This window comes from Hevea brasiliensis, chromosome 13 (genome assembly GCF_030052815.1).
Source record: "Hevea brasiliensis isolate MT/VB/25A 57/8 chromosome 13, ASM3005281v1, whole genome shotgun sequence".
Lineage (NCBI taxonomy): Eukaryota > Viridiplantae > Streptophyta > Magnoliopsida > Malpighiales > Euphorbiaceae > Hevea > Hevea brasiliensis.
This window is the reverse complement of record NC_079505.1, coordinates 68,292,610-68,312,726: the sequence shown is the minus strand read 5'-3', so window position 1 is coordinate 68,312,726 and position 20,117 is coordinate 68,292,610. Positions and strand designations below refer to the sequence as shown.

At 30.2% G+C, this 20,117-nt stretch overlaps 2 protein-coding genes across 3 annotated transcripts; both read right to left on the bottom strand.

Annotated features, from left to right (window-relative positions):
- Positions 1-3,069: 3,069 nt before the first annotated feature.
- On the bottom strand, positions 3,070-5,328 carry LOC110660038 (probable glycosyltransferase At3g42180). 2 transcript variants are annotated; one of them, XM_058132128.1, is made up of 4 exons: positions 4,896-5,328; positions 4,614-4,777; positions 4,132-4,495; positions 3,070-4,029 (listed from the first exon to the last, which is right to left on the bottom strand). In XM_058132128.1, exons 1-4 carry the CDS (start codon positions 5,133-5,135, stop codon positions 3,367-3,369), a joined length of 1,431 nt encoding a protein of 476 aa, XP_057988111.1. In that variant the 5' UTR covers positions 5,136-5,328; the 3' UTR covers positions 3,070-3,366. The 2 variants fall into 2 exon arrangements, with proteins under 2 accessions (XP_057988111.1, XP_057988112.1); XM_058132129.1 differs by having other exon boundaries at positions 4,614-4,780; positions 4,896-5,021.
- Positions 5,329-16,211: 10,883 nt separating this feature from the next.
- Positions 16,212-19,126, bottom strand: LOC110660035 (heptahelical transmembrane protein 1-like). The gene is made up of 4 exons (XM_058132127.1): positions 18,562-19,126; positions 18,344-18,436; positions 17,385-17,442; positions 16,212-17,274 (listed from the first exon to the last, which is right to left on the bottom strand). Exons 1-4 carry the CDS (start codon positions 18,861-18,863, stop codon positions 16,603-16,605), a joined length of 1,125 nt encoding a protein of 374 aa, XP_057988110.1. The 5' UTR covers positions 18,864-19,126; the 3' UTR covers positions 16,212-16,602.
- Between the last annotated feature and the right edge of the window lie 991 nt (positions 19,127-20,117).

The following is a 20,117-nucleotide window of genomic DNA, read 5'->3' as shown; positions in this document are numbered from 1 at the left end:
TCATAGCAAACTTCTTTAGATGTGTGTGTGGATTTTCAGAAGGATGTCCCCCAAATTGAGAATTTTGAATCATTTGAAGAACTCCAAAATCCATCTTGTAGCTATTTGCATCAATTCTTGGTCTTGCTATGCTTTCTCTCAAGTCATCAAAACGAGGAAAAGCATGATCCATCATACTTCCCCTAGGCACATTAGCATTTACAACTTCTTTACCTTGGGCTGCATTTTCATTGTTTCGATCATTTCCAGCATTACCACCAATTCTAATTCTTTCATCAGCCATGTCTGCTTCTAATTCAGTTTCTCTCAAAGCTTCTTTCCTTTTTCTGGTTTCTTTCTTGTTGGCTTTACAAAATTTCTCAATTTCAGGATTAAACAATAAGGATGTGTCACTTGTGTTTCTAGCTCTTCTCATAAAAGATTAAAAGTACCTGAAAAGAACAAACAAACACAAAATGAAAAGATAACAAAGATAAAACTATAAACAACTAAAATAATCAAGAATTCAATCTTAAACAAACAACTCCCCGGCAACGGTGCCAAAAACTTGATGTGGCCCAACCGCAAGTGCACGGGTCGTACAAGTAATATAGAAAAGATATCGTTCCCACGAGGAATTGTGTTAATGATTGAATTTTTGATATAAAAATTCTAACTAATTTGGACTATTTTTGAAATTAAAGTAATAAATTGATTGATATTGAAGTGTGAATTTTATGTGTGTGAGATTAATGGTCTTTTCAACAATGTATCAATTAAACTAAAATTGCATCAAATTAAAATAAGCAAGTTGAAGTATGGCAAGATTTAAAATGGCAAGTAATTAAATTCAATTAAAAATTAACAATTATAAAAAGGTGATTCCGGAGTTCGGGGGTTCATATTCAAGCTATTTTGGGATTTTAAATTGGTTATCCAATCTTGTGGAACTTACGAGTTTTAAGGAGATTAATTCTTAAATCCTTTGAATACCCTTTCGAGTGGGATAAAGAGTGCCTTAATCAATCTAATCCTACTTTCGTGGAGTTAGAGTTAATTAAGACCTATTAAGTTCTTTAATTAATCTGTGAATCCTCTTAATCCTTAGTCTATTTCTAGATCTAAGTTAATTAAGTCCAATTTCTTGATTATCTATCACAAGGTTTTCTCCTTTCGGTGCCTCAACCATGGATTAAGAACATCACTTAATGGGATCCTACACTAAGCATGTCATTGAGCACACAAGAAATGAATAAAACTCATGAAGACCACAAAATATGGATTACCCAATTAAAATCCACAAAATATCTCAAATATTACATCCCTTACTCCAGAATCAAATGAAAACTACTCACTATTCATAATATTTACAAGATATTCTGAGTTAATATGGAAATAAAACTTTAATCTAAGCTAAGAAACAAGAAACCCAATACTAGAAAGGTAGGAAAAATGCAAGAAAAGAAAGAAATCTCCAAATCTGGTTGGAAATGGTGTGAGAGACGATTTTGACTCTTCAGCTGCTGCCCTCTCCTTTTCTTCTTCTTCCTTTCTTTCCTCCTTCTTTCTAAAATGGGATAAGGGGCTATTTATAACTTTTTCTGACAAGGAGCCCTAAAATGGTGTGTTTGAGGTGTGATTTTCTGAGGGAATCTTCTGCCAGCTCATCAATGAAGTCTTTGTGGGACTGCATAAGTGGACTGCATAAGTTATGCAGTCCCTTATGCAGTTTTCAGCTGGTTTCTGGCTCTCTTATGCGAAACTGCATGACCAAGTGCATAAGTTATGCACAATTCCGTGAGGTTGCATAAGGGAGGCACGAATCTGCATAAGTTATACGGCAACTTATGCAGATTTCGGCAGGTAGTGGGGACAGTTTCTTCTCCTTATGCAGAACTGCATAACTTATGTGGCAAGTTATGCACAATTTGGTCAATGCATATTTCAACTTTGAAACTTGTTTTTGACATCTTTGGCTGTAGAAATCACTCCTCAATGGCAAAATTTCTTTTTAGTCCTTCAAAAGAACCATTTTTCCTGCAAAACAAAGTAAAAATTATAAATTAATCCAAAATTGACAATTATGAAAAACTAACTAAATAACTAATGAAATTAGCTAAAAGTGACTAATAATCAAATAAAATGGCTATGAAATTAAACCTAAATGACTATGCAAAATGTATGCATCATCTTCCCAAAACCTTTGTTTACTCTCACTGTCTAGTCCTATTTGTGGGGCATAAGCACTAACTATATTTATTGTTTCTCCTTCTAGTACTAGTTTTACTAGTATAATTCTATCTCCTACTCTTTTCACAGCTATTACTGCGTCTTTCAATGTCATGTCTTTAATTATGCCTACTCCGTTCTTGTTTCTCTCCTTTTCGGTAAATCACAGTTTGTACCCTGAATTACCCACTTCCTTACTTTTCTCTCCTACTCATTTAGTCTCCTGAATGCAAGCAATATTCACCCTTCTCCTTTCCAAGGTATCCACAAGCTCCATTAATTTTTCTGTAAGTGATCCAACATTCCAAGTACCAACTCGATCCTCCACCTATCCTGCTCCTTCCTAATTGGTCTCCTTTTATAATATCTTCTATTGTTTTCTATGTCTATCTTGTGTTCTGTTCCACTATCTGTTCTACTTTCTGTCCTATGGACTAACTTCTTTACCCACACCTATCCATGATGTGGGAACCCTTGCTCACTTAACACCACACCCGGGTGTCGGCATGGCCCGTCGCTTTCGGTGAACGCCCTACACCCTTGCATATTTCTCACTACACCCGGGCTCCGATATAGCGTATCGTAAGTAGAGGACGCCCCAACGTTTATATCATTTGAATCCATATCATAAGGTGTGACGAAATTTTTATACTGGTTGTCACCTACCACAACCCTCGTCCTTTATTTGGGCTTGGGATCGACTAAGCGCAAACTATTTAGGTGGAGTTAGAAAAATATATTTAATATGATATTAAAAAGAAAATTTGCCAATGAAACTTGCATTTTTTGTCGGATCATGACTGATGAACTTGACCATGCTGTTCTATGCTTAAAATGCAAGCGAAGATTACTCCTCAAAAGTCAAGCCAAAAGGTCCATCAAGTTCAGTCTCAAAGGGGCAAAGTAACACTTAATCTGTATCGGTACTTATAATTTTTTTATTCATAAAAATACATGTGTAAAGTTAAGAGGTCATAGCGGCTCTGGCTCCCCCTCTCTCCGTCAGTCAACTTTCTCATGCGTCTGTATGTATTAAAGTATGAATTGAAAGCAAGGCTTCTTCTTCTTCTTCTTTTTTCTTTTCAGTTTACTTGTTTCTTAATTACATAATTGAATATAGTATTCTTTCACCCTTTGTCTATTTGATGGGGATACACATCATTCTACCACCTTGAAGTTAAGCCTCCTGAGCCAAAGCGAGTGAAGCACCATGTAAGTTACATCATATGGCTTGGCAGGCCTGTTGAGCACGAAATGCCTTTGCACCCTCTTCACCCTTTTATACATCCTTAAGTACTTCCTATTTGAAATTCCTTTCAAGATGCTTTTAATTTCTGGTATCTTTCCAACTGGAATTTCAATGGAGAATTTGCTCCAATTAAGCACGTCACTGAAGGGTAATGAATAGTTGTTAGAAATTATCACTGGCACACACCCTTGGTAAATTGCATCTACCACTCTTGGACTTGCTACTTCATACCCACTTGGGCACAAGCAATACTTGCTTCTGCCCAATGATTTGCTGTAGCCTAAGCCCTTGGGGTAGTGCTCTTCCACTACAACTTCATTATCTTTGTTTTTCCAATGCTTGAACAGGATTTCCCTAATGAACCCATGAGCCCTTCCTTCAAAGAATGCCAGGATGGAACGGTTGTTTGGACCCTGCCCAAAATTGGGCGGTCTAAGTCCTTCAAAGTTTATGAAAATTTCTGGTATGGGGACGTCTCTCTTGGGCCTGAACCCTTCTGAAATATTGGCATTGCAAAGGATTCTGATGAAGCTGTTGAAGAGCTCAGGATTGGCAAGTGATGCATCAGGTGCCTGAAAAATACACAAAATGTACACATGGAAACAACTTTGGCTCAGCCTAGACCTTGGAAGTTTTTATCACTAAACAAAGAGGAAAATTACACATATATATACCCAATCATGACAAGAAACCATGAAATGGTCAGCACCCTTACTTCTGTTCCAGTAAGGATACTTATTTGCTATAACGTCGACGTAGTCTGTCACTACTCGTCGGAGGCGGTCCCTAGAGTAGTCGGCCATTGTTCTGATAGGCAAGTAGATGTACTGAATAATTGAGGTTACACTGAGAGGGAGGAAGAACGCATGTGCCTCATCAGGAACTTGGGCCTTGAATGGGCTCTTATCGCTCTCGATCTCGCTTATGAAGTGGCCCTCTATAGAGTAGACACCATTTAATGGGCCTTCATGGGTCAAGGGGTTCTCTCCTTCTCTGTAGGACCAGACCTTGAATCTCTTCTCCATCTCTATGTGACTTCTGCTAATTTACATGCAGATTAATTATCATGGAGACATTGAAATTAAGGGGAAAAAATTACTGGAAATTTTTAATATGAAAATTAAAAATTATGAAGCTGATTAAGAGATAACTTAACTGGTGAAAAGCATAAGGATTCAAGTAAATTGATCCACTGGGGATGAATGTGTCAGTATGATTCTCTGATGATGTGAAGTTCCTGGATCGAATTGCTTCACGAATCGCTGCTCGTGCTCTAGCTAAACCTTGTTCAATTTTCTCCAAGCTACTTCTGATCTTTTTCTACTAACAGAAAATACAAGAAAAAAAAAAGAGCAGAAGGAATTTATGATCATGAAGAACGTAAAAACAGAAGACATTTACAGAGAACAGGGTGCAAAAGGTTTCAACAAGTACTCACTTTAGGAGTAGTTGTGGCCTTGACTTTGCTGGTTTCATACATGGAGGCAGCTGAGAGAAACCCTTGTAGGGGAAGTTGTGGTGATGATGGGGTGGTGTGGATGGCTTCTGTGAGCTTGAAATAATTGAATGGTGGAGTAGTGAGGTTAGAGGGAAGGAGAAAGAAGAGAAAAGGAAGAAGAAGTAAAGCTGGAAGAAGGAAGTAAGATATGGAAATGGAATTGGTGGAGGCTGCTGCCATGGTGCGTCTGCTATGGATTTTCTTTTATCAGAGACTCAGAGAGGAGATGTGAAGAAAAGATTGTGTTTAGAAGTTGCAAGACTATGATTTGTTTATGGATATTAGAAAATTCATATTAGAAATCTATGGAGATGGTAGATCTAATAAGATTCTTTGGTGAAATTGTTCCCCTTTTATAACATGGAAGGCAAATAAAAAAAAAATTATGTGGGTCAATTTTAATTCTTTCTTCTTATTTCGAATTGAAAATTGGACCTATTATATAAATTAATGGAAAATATAATAAATAAGTCTCTGTATTTTCAATTAAAATTAAATAAGCCTAAAATAAATTTTTAAGTCAAATAAGCCCATCTACCTTATAATTAAAGTTAAATAATATCACAACTAATAAAATATTTTTTAATAATAAAATATTATTTTTATTCCTCATGTTTTTCTATTTTTTTAAATTTTATTTTAATAAAAATAATAAATAATTTTTAATATTTAAAATGAAAAAAAATATTTCATTAGATATAAATTTATTTGATCTTATGAATTTATTTATTCTAAAACTTATTTTTTAATTTATTTGATCATCTACTAAAAGTATAGAGACTTATTTAATTTTTTTTTCTAATTAAAAAAACCGTAATTTATCATAAATCCCACAAGTTGATTTAATTGGCCAATAAATTTGCTTCTCATGGATAGACAAATTTAAATCTTGTAGACATTCTATTTTCTCATCAATTAATTAATCTAAATAAATTGTAATTATTGAAGATGTTTCTTTCACATAAAATTAATGAGTCCATACTTCAAAGAATTGATTTGGGCGATAAGGAGAATATTTCATTGGCTTCTTAATAAAGTGGTATATTTAGATTTGATTATTCAATTTATGAAAATACTTTGATCTTGATTTCAATATAAATAATGTAAAAAAAAATATTTCTAAATGTGTGCAAGTATGAACAATGTAATGTTTTCTATTAATTATGTATTGAATTATCTATACAGTATTTTTTATATTGAAAAATGAAATTAATGAGTCCATGAGAGGAGAAAGGTATGCCTATCTTGAAGGTGAAGCTTGTCTACCAGGGGAATTTGACACAGCAATAAATGATGAGTTATTTTATAGAGAAGAAGAGGTTGCAAGCTATGGGGATCTCAAATTCCAATGTCTTTCAAACTCGAATATAGTGAATCTTGGATCAAGAAAATATAATATCTTAAGCCTTCCATCGTATATCATGTTTAAATATCCCGAAAGAATAATAGCTGAAAGTTTAATAGCACGTACCATGAAAATTAATTAATTTTAATTTAATAATCTTAAAAATACTAAAAATCTAAGTATCTATTTAACATTAATTTTAGAAGTTTAAAATTGTTAAAAATATTATTTTATATACCATTAAAAAAAATAATTTAGTAAAAATTATTTTATTGACCCTTCGAGTTTTTATATCGGATATAGAGGGTGTGTACGTAGTGTTTATATGAGATGATGGTTCATGATTTTCTCAAGATGTCGAATCTTGTCCTGAGTATTAAATGTGTGCATTCTATTTATTGACAAAATAAAAATTATTTTGTTATTTTAATATTTTTATGATTAAAATTTATTAAATTTAATTTTAAATTATTTTTTAATATTTTTTAATTAATTAATAAAGTGTTTTCTCAATAGTAATTTCAGCGTTAATATTAAATATATTCTAAATTAATTTTTAAAATTTGATTTAATAATTGAATTAGTTCTCAATTTCAATTTAAAGTGAATTAAATCTGTTATACATGAATGGTATTAATTAAATATTTTTATATTTCAGCCTCCTCAACCCAACATCCCTTCGTTTAACAAATTTTTTATTGCAATACTACTATTGGTCAAATCTTAATGCGCTTTTCACTTTTGCATTCCTTTACATCCGTTAGTATCACAAAGGTGGCCGTGGGACAGAGAATCCCAACATTAATGAGAGAGGTCAAGATGTGGTAGACACAGGGGGTGGTGGTGGTGGCTGAAATGAGGGAAGTATGAGGGACTGAGAGAGAGAGAACCGAGAAACGGTAAGACTGAGAGTTGCTCAATTAAAAAAAAGGGAGAAGAAATGGAGTAGTAAGTGGGAAAAACGGAAAACGGATAAGGGGTAGAAAGCCTGACTTTGGCACAGAGGCGAAGTTAGAAATTTATGTTTGAGGGTAAAAAAGAAAGTATGAAAAAATTATAAAAATTAAAATAAAATATAAAATATTAAATAATATAAGAAATATAAATGAAATTTAGATAAAAATTGCAAAAAATCGAATTAAAAAAAAATAATATTGGAGGAGGGCTGAGACACCAAGCATGCATGTAGTTCCACCTGTTGGCAATGACTGCGTGTTGGGACAGAGAAGAGGGGATAGTATGAAGAGAAAAGAGAGTTGGTGAGAGGAGCTTCTAAGCGAATCCATGAAAAAGGTCAAAGGAGAGGAGAGCTGGCAAATGCGAAAGGTGGTGATTGCATTTGCGTGAGGGAGGCAGGCAGGAACGCTGGAAGTTGAGAGAAGAAGCTTCTTTAAACAATAACCCTATTCTTTAAACAATAAGTTTTGGTTAAAACTTCAATTTAGTTTGGTACAACTGAAATATTTTCATACTAAAATCAAATCGAATAAATTAATTTGCTTAAAATTAAAAATTGAATATAACTGATTTTCTAAAAATTTAATTGAATTTTTGAATTGCATCACGTTGATTTGTTTTTTCAATTTTAATCGAATTCTACTCACCTTAATTTGTGCACCTCGCGAATGAGGTTTGGGTATAAGTGGAGCTGGGATTAATACTTGTGCCCTCTTAGATTAAAATTAAATTTAAGAGACCCTTTGGGTAATGAATAAATTTGTAATTTGGGTTTTAATGCAAATTAAGATCATAATTATGATGTACCTTGAGCATGGAATTCCCTTTGGAGCATACGTGTCTGTGGGTTGAGCATGGAATTCCCTTTCGAGCATACGTGTCTGTGGCGTACATGTGGGTGTGGGGGAGAGGGGGAGGGGGAGGGGAGAGGCTTGTGGCCAAGTAAAATTTATTAGAAAAAGACCAAATAAATTTCAATATTTTCATATTTAATAAAATTTTATATTTTTAAATAATAAAACATTAAAAATAATAATTTTAATATTAAATAAATTTTCTTCATTATGTTTTTAATTTTTTTTTTAAATTTTGTTTTAATTAAAATTAATAAATAATTTTAATATTTAAAATAAAAAATAATATTTATTATTAAAAATAATATTTTATTAGATATGAATTTATTTAACTTTAATTAGAAAGCATAAGGATTTATTTAACTCAAAATTTAATTTTAAATTTATTTAAGTTTTCACTGAAAATATAAGGATTTAATTTTTTTTAACTTATCCATCGAGATGAATGCTCCGTCATTCTCATTCAATTATTATTATTATTATTATTATTATTATTATTATTATTATTAGGTATTAGAGTAGAGGGTGGGGATTCGGGATCTCTACAGATGTGTAGAGATGTCACTACTTTTGTAGATCATGCACCTTTTGTACTCTTCCAACAATAGTCCTTTTTGTAATTGGAAAATTATCTGGATTGGAAAATTTTAGACATTCACAATTACTTATTTATGTATAGATTGTGATAAGATTTGATGTATATTAGAGTTTTTTTATAAATAGCTTATATATTAGACAATATAGAGAGAAAGAATTCCTATATTGTTAAAATATAAGAAAGTGAAGGAATAACAAGAGTGAAATATATATAGAATTATATATATAGTTCAATATATATATTATTATATTATGGTACCTGGCACGTATATGTGTGAAATAAAATAATTATCTTATTGAAATTTTTGAAAAATAAATTACGAACAGATGTGTTTATTATCAAGTAGATATATCTATTAATAAACAGACATGTCAATTCTATACAAACAGTATAGGAGTCTATTAATAAACAGATATGTCTATTTTATATAAAAAGCCATAACTGTTTGTATAGGTGTCTGTTAATAAACAAACATATCTATTCTATATAAACAATCACAACTATTTGTATAGGTGTCTGTTAATAAACAGATATGTCTTTTACACAAACAATTATATCTATTGAAGATAGATAGATGTGTCTATCTAGAAAATGTGCTATAACTTTTCATTCTTTATAAATATGGATGAGTTTTTCAATCCAGACATATATACTACTTCTACTTCTTCTTCTTTTCTTCTAGTCTCTCTAAATTCGGTTCGTATAAAAAGTTTTTAAGGGAAATCTTCAAAAGTTGCTATCTGCAGATTTCAGATTTTGTTGTATTCTGGAAGTATATTGTCATAACCTTGCAGTAATCTATTGGGGGCAATTAATACCTTAAAGATGGTGATTCATCACGCCTCAAAGCCTATTCTACACCTACTGCCTCAACAATTTTAAGACATTAATCACAATGGAGTCCATTGCTGTTTCCGTGATGAATCAAGAGTTCATGAAACTTGATTGTTTTGATGGGACAAACTATGTTCGCTGGAAAACAAGATGCTATTCTTACTCACCACATTGAAGATTTCTTATATACTTGATCCAAGTCTACCTGCCATTTCACTACCAACTCCAGAAAGATTATGAACAAGTGAAAGCAGATCGAGACAAACGTGAAGAAGATGAATTGCTATGCAGAGGTCATATTCTTAACAACTTGTCAGATAGGCTATATGATCTATTTACTTTTGTCAAGTCTCCAATGAAAATCTGGAAATCACTGGAGTTCAAATACAACTCAGAAAAATAAGGTGTGGATAAATTTCTCATCATGAAATATTTTGAATTCCAAATGGTTGATAATATATCTATTATGGATCAAGTCCATGAGTTACATGTCCTTGTTTCAAAACTTAAAGATTTGAAAGTGATAGTTCGTGAATCATTACAAGTAGGAGGAATAATAGTAAAACTTCCTCCTAGTTAGAATGATTATAGGAAGAAATTACTGCATACCACAGAAGATTTTTCTCTTGAACAGGTTCAAAAACACTTGCACATTGAAGAAGAGACAAGAAATCGTGATAAGAAATTTATTTCTGAATTTACTACAAAAGTTAATTTTGTGCAAGGAAGTCAGAATTTTCAAAAGAAAAATTCTGGAAGTAAGAGAAAGTTTTCTGAAGCAGCAGGCAACAGTACTAGTTATGGCAGCAACAACAAATCAAAGAAAGGGAGAACTTGTTACAATTTTGGCAAGAAAGGGCATTACAAATGTGAATGCAGGTTTCTAAAGAAACATAAGAATGTATGAATAATAGTGCTCAGAATTCCAATAAAGTAAATATAATTGAACAAACTACTGGATTGATTGCAATGATATCAGATTTGCATATTGGAATGGTAACAGAACTCAATATGGCTACAGCAACCAAATCCAATGATTGGTGATATGATTCTGGGGCTACTGTTCATGTTTGCAATGATAAGACTCAATTTAAAAATTATGAAGAAGTTGTAGTAGAAAGTTCTAATGGGCAATCATGATTCTGCTAAAGTGGTGGGAAAAGGAAGTGTTGAATTAAACTTCACTTTGGGAAAGAAGTTATTATTAGTAAATGTGTTGTATGTGCCAGAAATAAAGAAAAATCTTGTGTCTACTAGTCTATTATGTAAGAAAGGTTAAAATAATTATGTCCATAAATGTACTATTTGTGGGAAAGGTTACTCATGTGATAGAATGTTTAAACTCAGTATTAATAATAATATGAATATTTTTGTTTATATTGTTGAGTCATATTTATCTTTATGGCATGATCGTTTAGCACATATTAGTTTTAGATCTTTAAAATTTATGGCTAAACAGGGTTTAATTTCATATATAGATGACAATAAAAAATCTTGTGAAATCTGTATACAAGCAAAAATGATTAAGAAATCTTTTCCAAAAGTTGAAAGATCTTCTAAGTTATTAGAACTTGTGCATTCTGATGTTTGTGAATTAAATGGAATATTGACTAAAAGAGGAAATAGGTATTTTATAACTTTCATAGATGATTTCTCCAAATATAATTATGTTTATTTAATGAAAAATAAAGATCAAGCATTCCAAATGTTTCAGATTTATAAATCTGAAGTTGAGAATCAAAAAGCAAAAAAAAATCAAAATTTTGAGAAGTGACAGAGGTGGTGAGTATTTTTCCATTGAATTTTCTTCACTTTTTGAGTATTTTTCCATTGAATTTTCTTCATTTTGTGAAGAAAATTGAATTATACATCAAATTAGTGCACCCTATACACCACATCAAAATGGGTTGGCAGAAAGAAAGAATAGAACCTTAGTGGATATGCTTAATTCTATGCTTGTGAAATCTAATTTGCCAACAAACTTATGGGGAGAAGCTTTACTTATTGCTTGTCACTTACATAATAGAATTTCCGCTAGAAAATTTAAGATTTCTCCATATGAATTATGGAAAAATAGAAAACCTAACTTAAACTATCTAAGAGTATGGGGCTATTTAGCATATTATAGAGTTCTAGATCCTAAAAGGACTAAATTAGGTCCTAGAGCTTTGAAAGGAGTTTTTGTTGGTTATGCTAAAAATTTCAAAGCTTATAGAATTTTAAATTTAGACTAAAATGTAATTGTAGAATCTAGAGATGTTGAATTTATCGAAAATAAATTTCATAATGACCCTATGCATGAGCCCATGAATAGTTCAAGTCAAAGCAATGGTTCTAGTATTGATATTAATTTTGAATCAACTTCTAGCAACAAAAGAAAGTTAGATTCTTCTAATAAAATTAGAAGAAGTCAACGTATTAGAAAAGAAAAGAATTTACATCCAGATTTTTTATCTTCTCAGGCTATTGTTTTTCTAGTAGAAGGCAATAGGTCAGTTGTACTTAACAAAATACCAATTTTGTTAAATGTAGAAGATGATCCTAAAACGTTTCAAGAGGCAATGACTACAAGGGATGTGGCTTTTTGGAAAGAGGCAATCAATGATGAAATGGATTCATTATTATTTAATAATACATGGGTTCTAGTTGATTTGCCACCTGGTTCCAAAACAATAGGATGTAAATGGGTTTTCAAAAAAAAAATATAATACAGATGGATCGATTCAAACTTTTAAAGTTAGATTGGTTGCAAAGGGTTTTAAACAAAAAGTGGGAATTGACTACTTTGATATATATGCACTAGTGGCTAGAATAACATCATTAGAGTACTTTTATCTTTAGTATCAATATATAATTTATATGTAATTCAAATGGATGTTAAGACAGTCTTTCTAAATGGTGACTTAAAAGAAAAAGTATATATAGAGCAACCAGAAGGATTTGTTCTACCAAGGAATGAAAGAAAAGTTTGTAAATTAATTAAATCTTTATATGGTTTAAAACAAGCATCGAAACAATGGCATGGGAAATTTGATTCTGCAATTTTGGAATATGGCTTTAAACATAATAGTGCTGATAAATGTATTTATTCCAAGTTTACAGATGATTTTGGTGTGATAATTTGTTTTTATGTTGATGACATGCTTATAATTGGAACAAATATGGAAGGTGTGAATGATACAAAGAAGTATCTAACCTCAAAATTTAAAATGAAAGATTTAAAAGAGGTAGATACAATCTTAGGTATCAAAGTAAAAAAACATGGTGGGAGTTTTGCTCTTTACTAATCTCATTATATTGAGAAAATATTAAATAAATTTAATAATTTAAAAGTCAAAGAAGCAAAAAACTCCATATGATGTTTCTTCCTAATTAACTGAAAATTCTGGCAGGGCAATTGCTCAAATTGAGTATGCTAGTGCAACTGGTAGCTTAATGTATGCTATGCATTGCACTAGACCTGATATTGCTTTTACAATATGTAAATTATTAAGATACACTAATAAGCCTAGTATTGAACATTGGAAAGCAATTTCAAGAGTTCTTGGTTATTTAAAAAGAACTATAAACTTTGATTTATTTTATAATAAATTTCCAAGTATGTTAGAAGGTTATGCAGATGCTAGCTAGATAACTAGTATTAATGATAATCAATCAACTTCCGGTTGGGTTTTTACCTTAGGAGGATGTGCTATTTCTTGGGCATCAAAGAAACAAACTTGTATAACACATTCTACAATGGAATCAAAATTTATAGCTCTAGCAGCATTTGGTAAGGAGGCAGAATGGCTGAGAAATTTTTTACTAGATATAAAGTTGTGGCCACAACCGATGCCTGCTGTTTCCTTACATTGTGATAGTCAAGCATAAATATCTAGAGCTTATAATTAAATTTATAATGGAAAGTCTAGATATATTAACTTAAGACATGAGTATGTGAGACAATTAATATCCGATAGAATTATTACTATTACTTATGTTAAATCTTGTAATAATCTGGTAGATCTGTTTACAAAAGGGCTCTCGAGAGATATGATAAAAAATATGTGTACTGGATTAGGATTAAAAATTTTCTATTAAATTTACTAATGATGGGAACTCTATTTTATAGTATTATTACTAAATAAAGTTTAAAGGGTAACAACAAGTTATTAGTAAATGTTGTAATTAAGTACTTAGTGTACTAAGTTAATGAAATGAGGATGAGTATTTATACTCTTAATGAAGTTTAAAATTATTACAAAAAAAACTTCACCTATATGAACATATAAAGTGGTGCCGCTTCAACAAAAGTGAGAATAACCTTTGCAAATGTTCATGAAAACAGGAGGTAGCACAAGGCCATGTTCGTGCTAAAATTTTTGTGAACTTTTTAAGTCGAACTAATTGATTCGTGTGTGTAGTATTTTCGGTTCCATTTAATAGGAATCTAGGTTTAAGCTAAGGCCACCATAATTTCTTTAAAACTTTGAAATACTTACACTAAAGAAAAGTTTAAATCAAAAGATACTTTTCATTATGCATGAAACAATGGGATCTAACAATACAAGCTAAGTGGAGGATTATTATAAATAGCTTGTATGTTAGACAATATAGAGAAAAATAATTTTTATATTGTTAAAATATAAAAAAGTGAAGGAATGATAAAAGTGGAATATGTATAGAATTATATATATATAATTCAATATATATATTATTCTATTATAGCACTTGACACATATATGTGTGAAATAAAATAATTATCTTATTGTAATTTTCGTAAATAAATTACGAACAGATGTGTTTATTAAAAAGTAGATATGTCTATTAATAAACAGACACGTCAATTCTAAACAAACAATCACAACTGTTTATATAGGTATCTGTTAATAAATAGACATGTCTATTCTATACAAAAAGTCACAACTTTTTACATAGGTGCCTGTTAATAAATAGATCTGTCTTTTACACAAACAATTATATCTATTGAAGATAGATAGATGTGTCTATCTAGAAAAAGTGCTATAACTTTTTATTCTTTATAAATATGGATGAGTTTTTCAATCCAAACATATATACTACTTCTACTTCTTCTTCTTTTCTTCTAGTCTCTCTAAATTTGGTTTGTATAAAGAGTTCTTAAGGAAAATCTTCAAGAGTTGATGTCTGCAGATTTCAGGCTTTGTTGTATCCTAGAGGTATATTGTCATAACCTTGAAGCAATCGAGTGAGAGCAATGAATACCTTAAAAAAAGTGATTCATCACGCTTCAAAGCCTATTCTACATCCACTGCCTCAACAGAGTTGAGTTTAACTTCTTATCTTATGGTATTATATGTTGGATATTGAACATATAAGAAGGTGTTGTTACAAATATATGCGTTATATACGACTCAATTTATATATACGACTCAATTCAGTAGTTAAAAGCATTATTATCTGTTTAAAAATTTTAAATTTAAATTTTTATTTTCTTAATTTTTTATTAAAAGAAAAAAAAATACATATGTTATGATTGATTTATGATCTACTAATAGAGTAAAGTTAATATATATATATATATATATATATATATATAATTTTTTTTAAAAAGCAAATAAAGGAAGACAAATTTTTTTTTTTTTTAAACAGTGAAGTGCCTTGTACTGGCGTAAGGCGGAATGCCAGTCATGTCATCTTGGCTTGAGTCACGACAGTCGGTGGTAGGAAAATATAAGAGGAAAATAACGGTGAGGGAGAAAAAAGAGAAAGAAAGATTGTAGGAGAAAGAAATCATGGCTTCCAACGTTGAATCCACTCATTCCAGCCACCAGCTCCCATTCCCAACTGATCCCAATTCACCAGAGAAGAATATTTGAAGTCAGAGAAACTAAAGCTTTTTTGGAGCTTTAATCCAACCAAATAAGAGGGAGCTAGTCTTGGCACGTGAGGTTAGCCCTGATACTACCTTTGTCCATCTTTATTTGTGACCATTTGAGTTTTATATAGTAATTAAAAAATAATTAGATAAATACGGTTTTATAAAAATATATTAATAATTAATTAAATCACTTTTTATTTTTCTTAAAAAATTATGTAAATATTTATTATAATATTTAATAAAAATAAATAGTAAAATAAAAAATAATTAATAATTTTTAATTTTTAAAATGTGATAAATAATTTTAAGCAAATACCTGAATCCATAATATTATTGAATATTATTGCTGTCCGAACTTATCCCAATCTAACTTATCCCAATCTTAACTATAACCATTCACATACTACTCTAACGGTTTAGTTTTATACATTTGATTCACAATTATATGAAAATATTTTTTTTTATTGATAATTTCTATTTTAGAATTTACTAATTCTATAAAATATTAAATTTTATTTTTAAAAATAAAATATTCATACCTGATATATAAAATTTAAATTTAATAGAGTACTAATTATTTCCAACTTATCCCAAATTTAATAATATATTACTTAATAAGTAATTTCACTTGAATCTAACTTCATGATAACGTTGCAAAAATTAAATAATTTATTAAAACGTTCTAAATAAAATTGAAAAAAGTGCCATACTTTAATTTTTGTTTTTGCAATTAAGCCAATAATAATAATAATAACAATAATAATAATAATAAAGAGATCAACCTGTCTTATGCATATTAGACCTACAATACCAATCATAAGATAAATAATAATTGGATGGTTGAATATTTATATGATAAGATCAAAGTTCAAATCCTTCATGCATGTGTTTCAAATTTTGATAATACAATTACAGGACATTAATTAACATCTAACATTGATGTACTTAGTTACGAAGGAACTTAATCATACCAACAATTCCTTCCTTTCTTGGTACAGCAATTACAATGAATCAAAAATTGAAAGTAACGAAAACTCTAAATCACCTTATATATCGCAACATGGAAATTCTTGCCTAACTAATCTATATTAAATTTAAGACATAATATGTATAATGAGACTCACATATAAAATAGGCGAGACTCACATATTTGTGTCTTGAATACATCAGATGTAGATAAATTTAACCCAAAGGCCTTGGTGTATATAGATTTGATTTTCTTAGCAACCCACGCGGTCACGATAGTCCAAGAATGCAAGTGTGGCACCATAATGAGCCAATGCTCCCAATACCACAAAAACATGGAAAATCTGATGGCTATGTCCTGCTAGATCAAACCATCCAGGCTTCAATCTCTCCGGAATCCGGCTAACGTAAAACCCAGTACCAGTCAAGTAAAATATAGCCATGAAAGATTCATAAACTAGTATGGTATTGCGTTTGGGATTAGTCCAATTCACAATTGTACCATGTACTGCAGGGATGATGCCAAAGAGCCCCATTGAACAGAAGAGAAGAGCTCGAAAAGCTCGAAATTTACTGGTCGAAAGCATCGGAGAAAGCAGCGTTACGATGGTGAACATCCCCATTGCTGTGATTCCACCAAGGTATATGTATTGCCAATGTGAGACACATTGGAAAATGTAATAGATTGGAGGGAAAAATGAGGTGATGATCATTGCAGTGATACCCACATAATCTATACGTAGCAAGAAAATGTTTAAATGGTGTGAATGGCAAGAAAAGAGATGGCAGATGCTGCTTGAGAGGAGGCAGAACATAGAACCACCCAAGAATACATAGAATGGCCACCGGCTGACCGCCGTTCCTGGCGGTGTTATATCAATTTTTGGAGATGTTATCTGCTTCAAATCTAAGAGTTCTGTAGTTCCCTGCATATATATTAATTAATGTTATGGTATCAATTGTTTGAAATTATATATATTTTTCTTTCTAAGGAAGAAGGTGATATATATATATATATATATATTAGGTGACTTACCAAAAAGAATTCCTTTGAATTAAGGGAAACATTTGTCTCTGCAATAGTAAGAATTGACCTGCAAGGCCAATAACTTTCAGTAACTTCTTCAAAAAGATTTGGTTTCATCTCATGCCAAGCAGAGAGTATATTTCATACTTCATTAATTTTTTTTTTTTTACCAACACCACACCTGAGTAGAACCTTCGTAATATTTATGAACCCATACACACAAACATTCACAATCGATGTGAAAGCCCGAATTATATTGAAATTATTAAACCGGAAAATTATCAACAATATTAAATTTGGTATAATTCAATCTCTAACACAGCTTTAAACATATCTAACGTAGCAAAGTTAAAAATTTTTCCCTAAAACTTATCTTGAACACATTTACAAGCAATATGCAATTTTGAATAGTATTTATAGAAAAAATAAATCTGAACTAATTTTATCTGAAAAACTAATTTTAAAAAAAAATTACTTAAATCTTATATATAGTTCAAATATTTTATTTCAAATTAACATGGGACAACACATTTTCTCATGTCTAGGTATAAACATCTGAAATATAAAGTTTACATGAAATTTATAAGTATACACATTTACAGGTAACCTAAATTAAAATACTATATAGAAAAAATGAATTAGGTCTACTTATGAAAAAAATTAGTTAAGGATAAGAGATTTACTGAAACACCTCATTTCAAACAATGTGGAACAACAGTATTTGTCTTAATATAATTGCCTGCATTATTTTTTTATATCTGATCCTAAGGTAAAAATTATTTTTTATATATATATATAAGAAATTTAATGAAAGTCTCAATAAATAAATGAGAGACTTGAATTCGAGACGTTAAAAGGAAAACAAATTACACTTTCCCATATTGGCAATAATCAAAGGAATAGACATCTAAAATTTTTATGTAATTTTTAATTATAAAGAAATTGAAAAATTAAAAATCCAAACAAACCTGGTAAACAAGCCGAGAAGATCCGCTACCTGAGGAACTTGCATTACATTCGCAATGGTCAACCCCAAAAACAGTAAAAAGCCAATCAGATGTCTGCAAATTTAAACATTAATTGTTCTTAAACAAAAAATTATTACACTAAAAAACTTTTTTTTTTTAAAAATAGAGAAAAAAATTATTAAAACAAAATAATTAAGCGGACATTAATCATCACTTACGTCCAGACATTAAGCGTTTCATTATGCCAACGAAAAATGCTAAAAAGAGCTTCCTTAAGAGGCCAACTGACTCGGTAATAACTCAATATAAACTCATTATCCTTCATGTACTCCGGAAGCTCCCAAAACGACTTTAAGCCACACCGTTTAATCTCTTTGTTCAGAGTGCCATCGTCATCAAGATTACCCACTTTCTTCTTTTTATTCTTGCAAGCGCTTTGAGGAGGAACGACGTGAGAACAATGTGTTTGATGAAAATCCATTTTCTTGGGCTTTCTCTTCAAGAAGACAGCAACATCCATAGAAGGAGGTCGTACAATTTCTGGGTATATAGAAGAGAAAGGGTTGTGGCTGGTTTGTTTTTCTTTTGTTGGGTTTGATTTAAAGTGGGAGTTGTGGAGGATGCAACAACCAACTGCAATCTGCAAACATTTAAAGAGCTGCGTGTGGGTTGGTTTGGATTGGATTGGGGTTACATGCAGGAGCAAGCTTACACGTTGTTAGGTTACCAATAAAGCCAAAGCATGTGCACAAACAGAGGAGCCAACCGTAATTTTTAAATTTTCTTTTATATAAAAATCGAAGATTGAAGATTTAAATCTTGATATATTTTTAAACACTAGACTTTTTATAGCGTAATAATAATTTTTTTAATTTATATATTTATTTCTTTTTTTTTAATTTTAAGTTGACTCAACTTAATTCAATGAAAGTGTAATTAATATTTCAAATTAGACCATGAGATTTAACTTTCTAAAAGGCTAGTTGGTTTTTCTCATCAATAATTAATTTCTTAAAGTATCTTGCAAGACTTTCCGATATTGACGTGCACGTGACAATCATCTACCGCATTTTTTTAATGAAAGCAAAAACATTAATTAGTTTTATATATAAATAAATAAATAGGATTAATTTGCCTTTCAATTTAATTTAATACAATTCTATTTATATACATCTATGAATTTAAGTTACGTATTAACCAATTATAAATTAATTAGAATGATCTGATTATTTTTTTTTGTACTTTTAAGATATAAAAAGTAAAAAGATTTAGTATTTAAATTTCTTGGTCTATTTATTCTTAAATAGTTTATCTTTACAATAAGAAAATAAGATAACTATTACCCATTATGTAATTTATTAATTATTAATTTATTAATTATTAATTTATTAATTATCATACGATTTATTGGATATTCATTTAAAAAAATTAAGTACATATTAAGTAATTTCAATTTTCCACTATATTAATTTTTAATTTTTTTTATTTAAAATATAAGCTTAATTCACATTCTTTTTCATTAAAAATTACTTCATAATATTCATCATTAAAATAAAAAAAAGCAATATTTTTTTACTTCAATTTCATATGTATATATGTGGTTAATTTGTGCATGTCAATGCAAATTCGAGTTTTTTTTTTTTTTTTACTATCATTACAAATATTTAAAGCATGAAATTAGATAATTAGAATTTAGTAAAAATAAAACTTGCATGGTTAGAGTAAAAAATTTTTAGTAGAGACCATTTTATTTTAAAATAATTAATATAATATA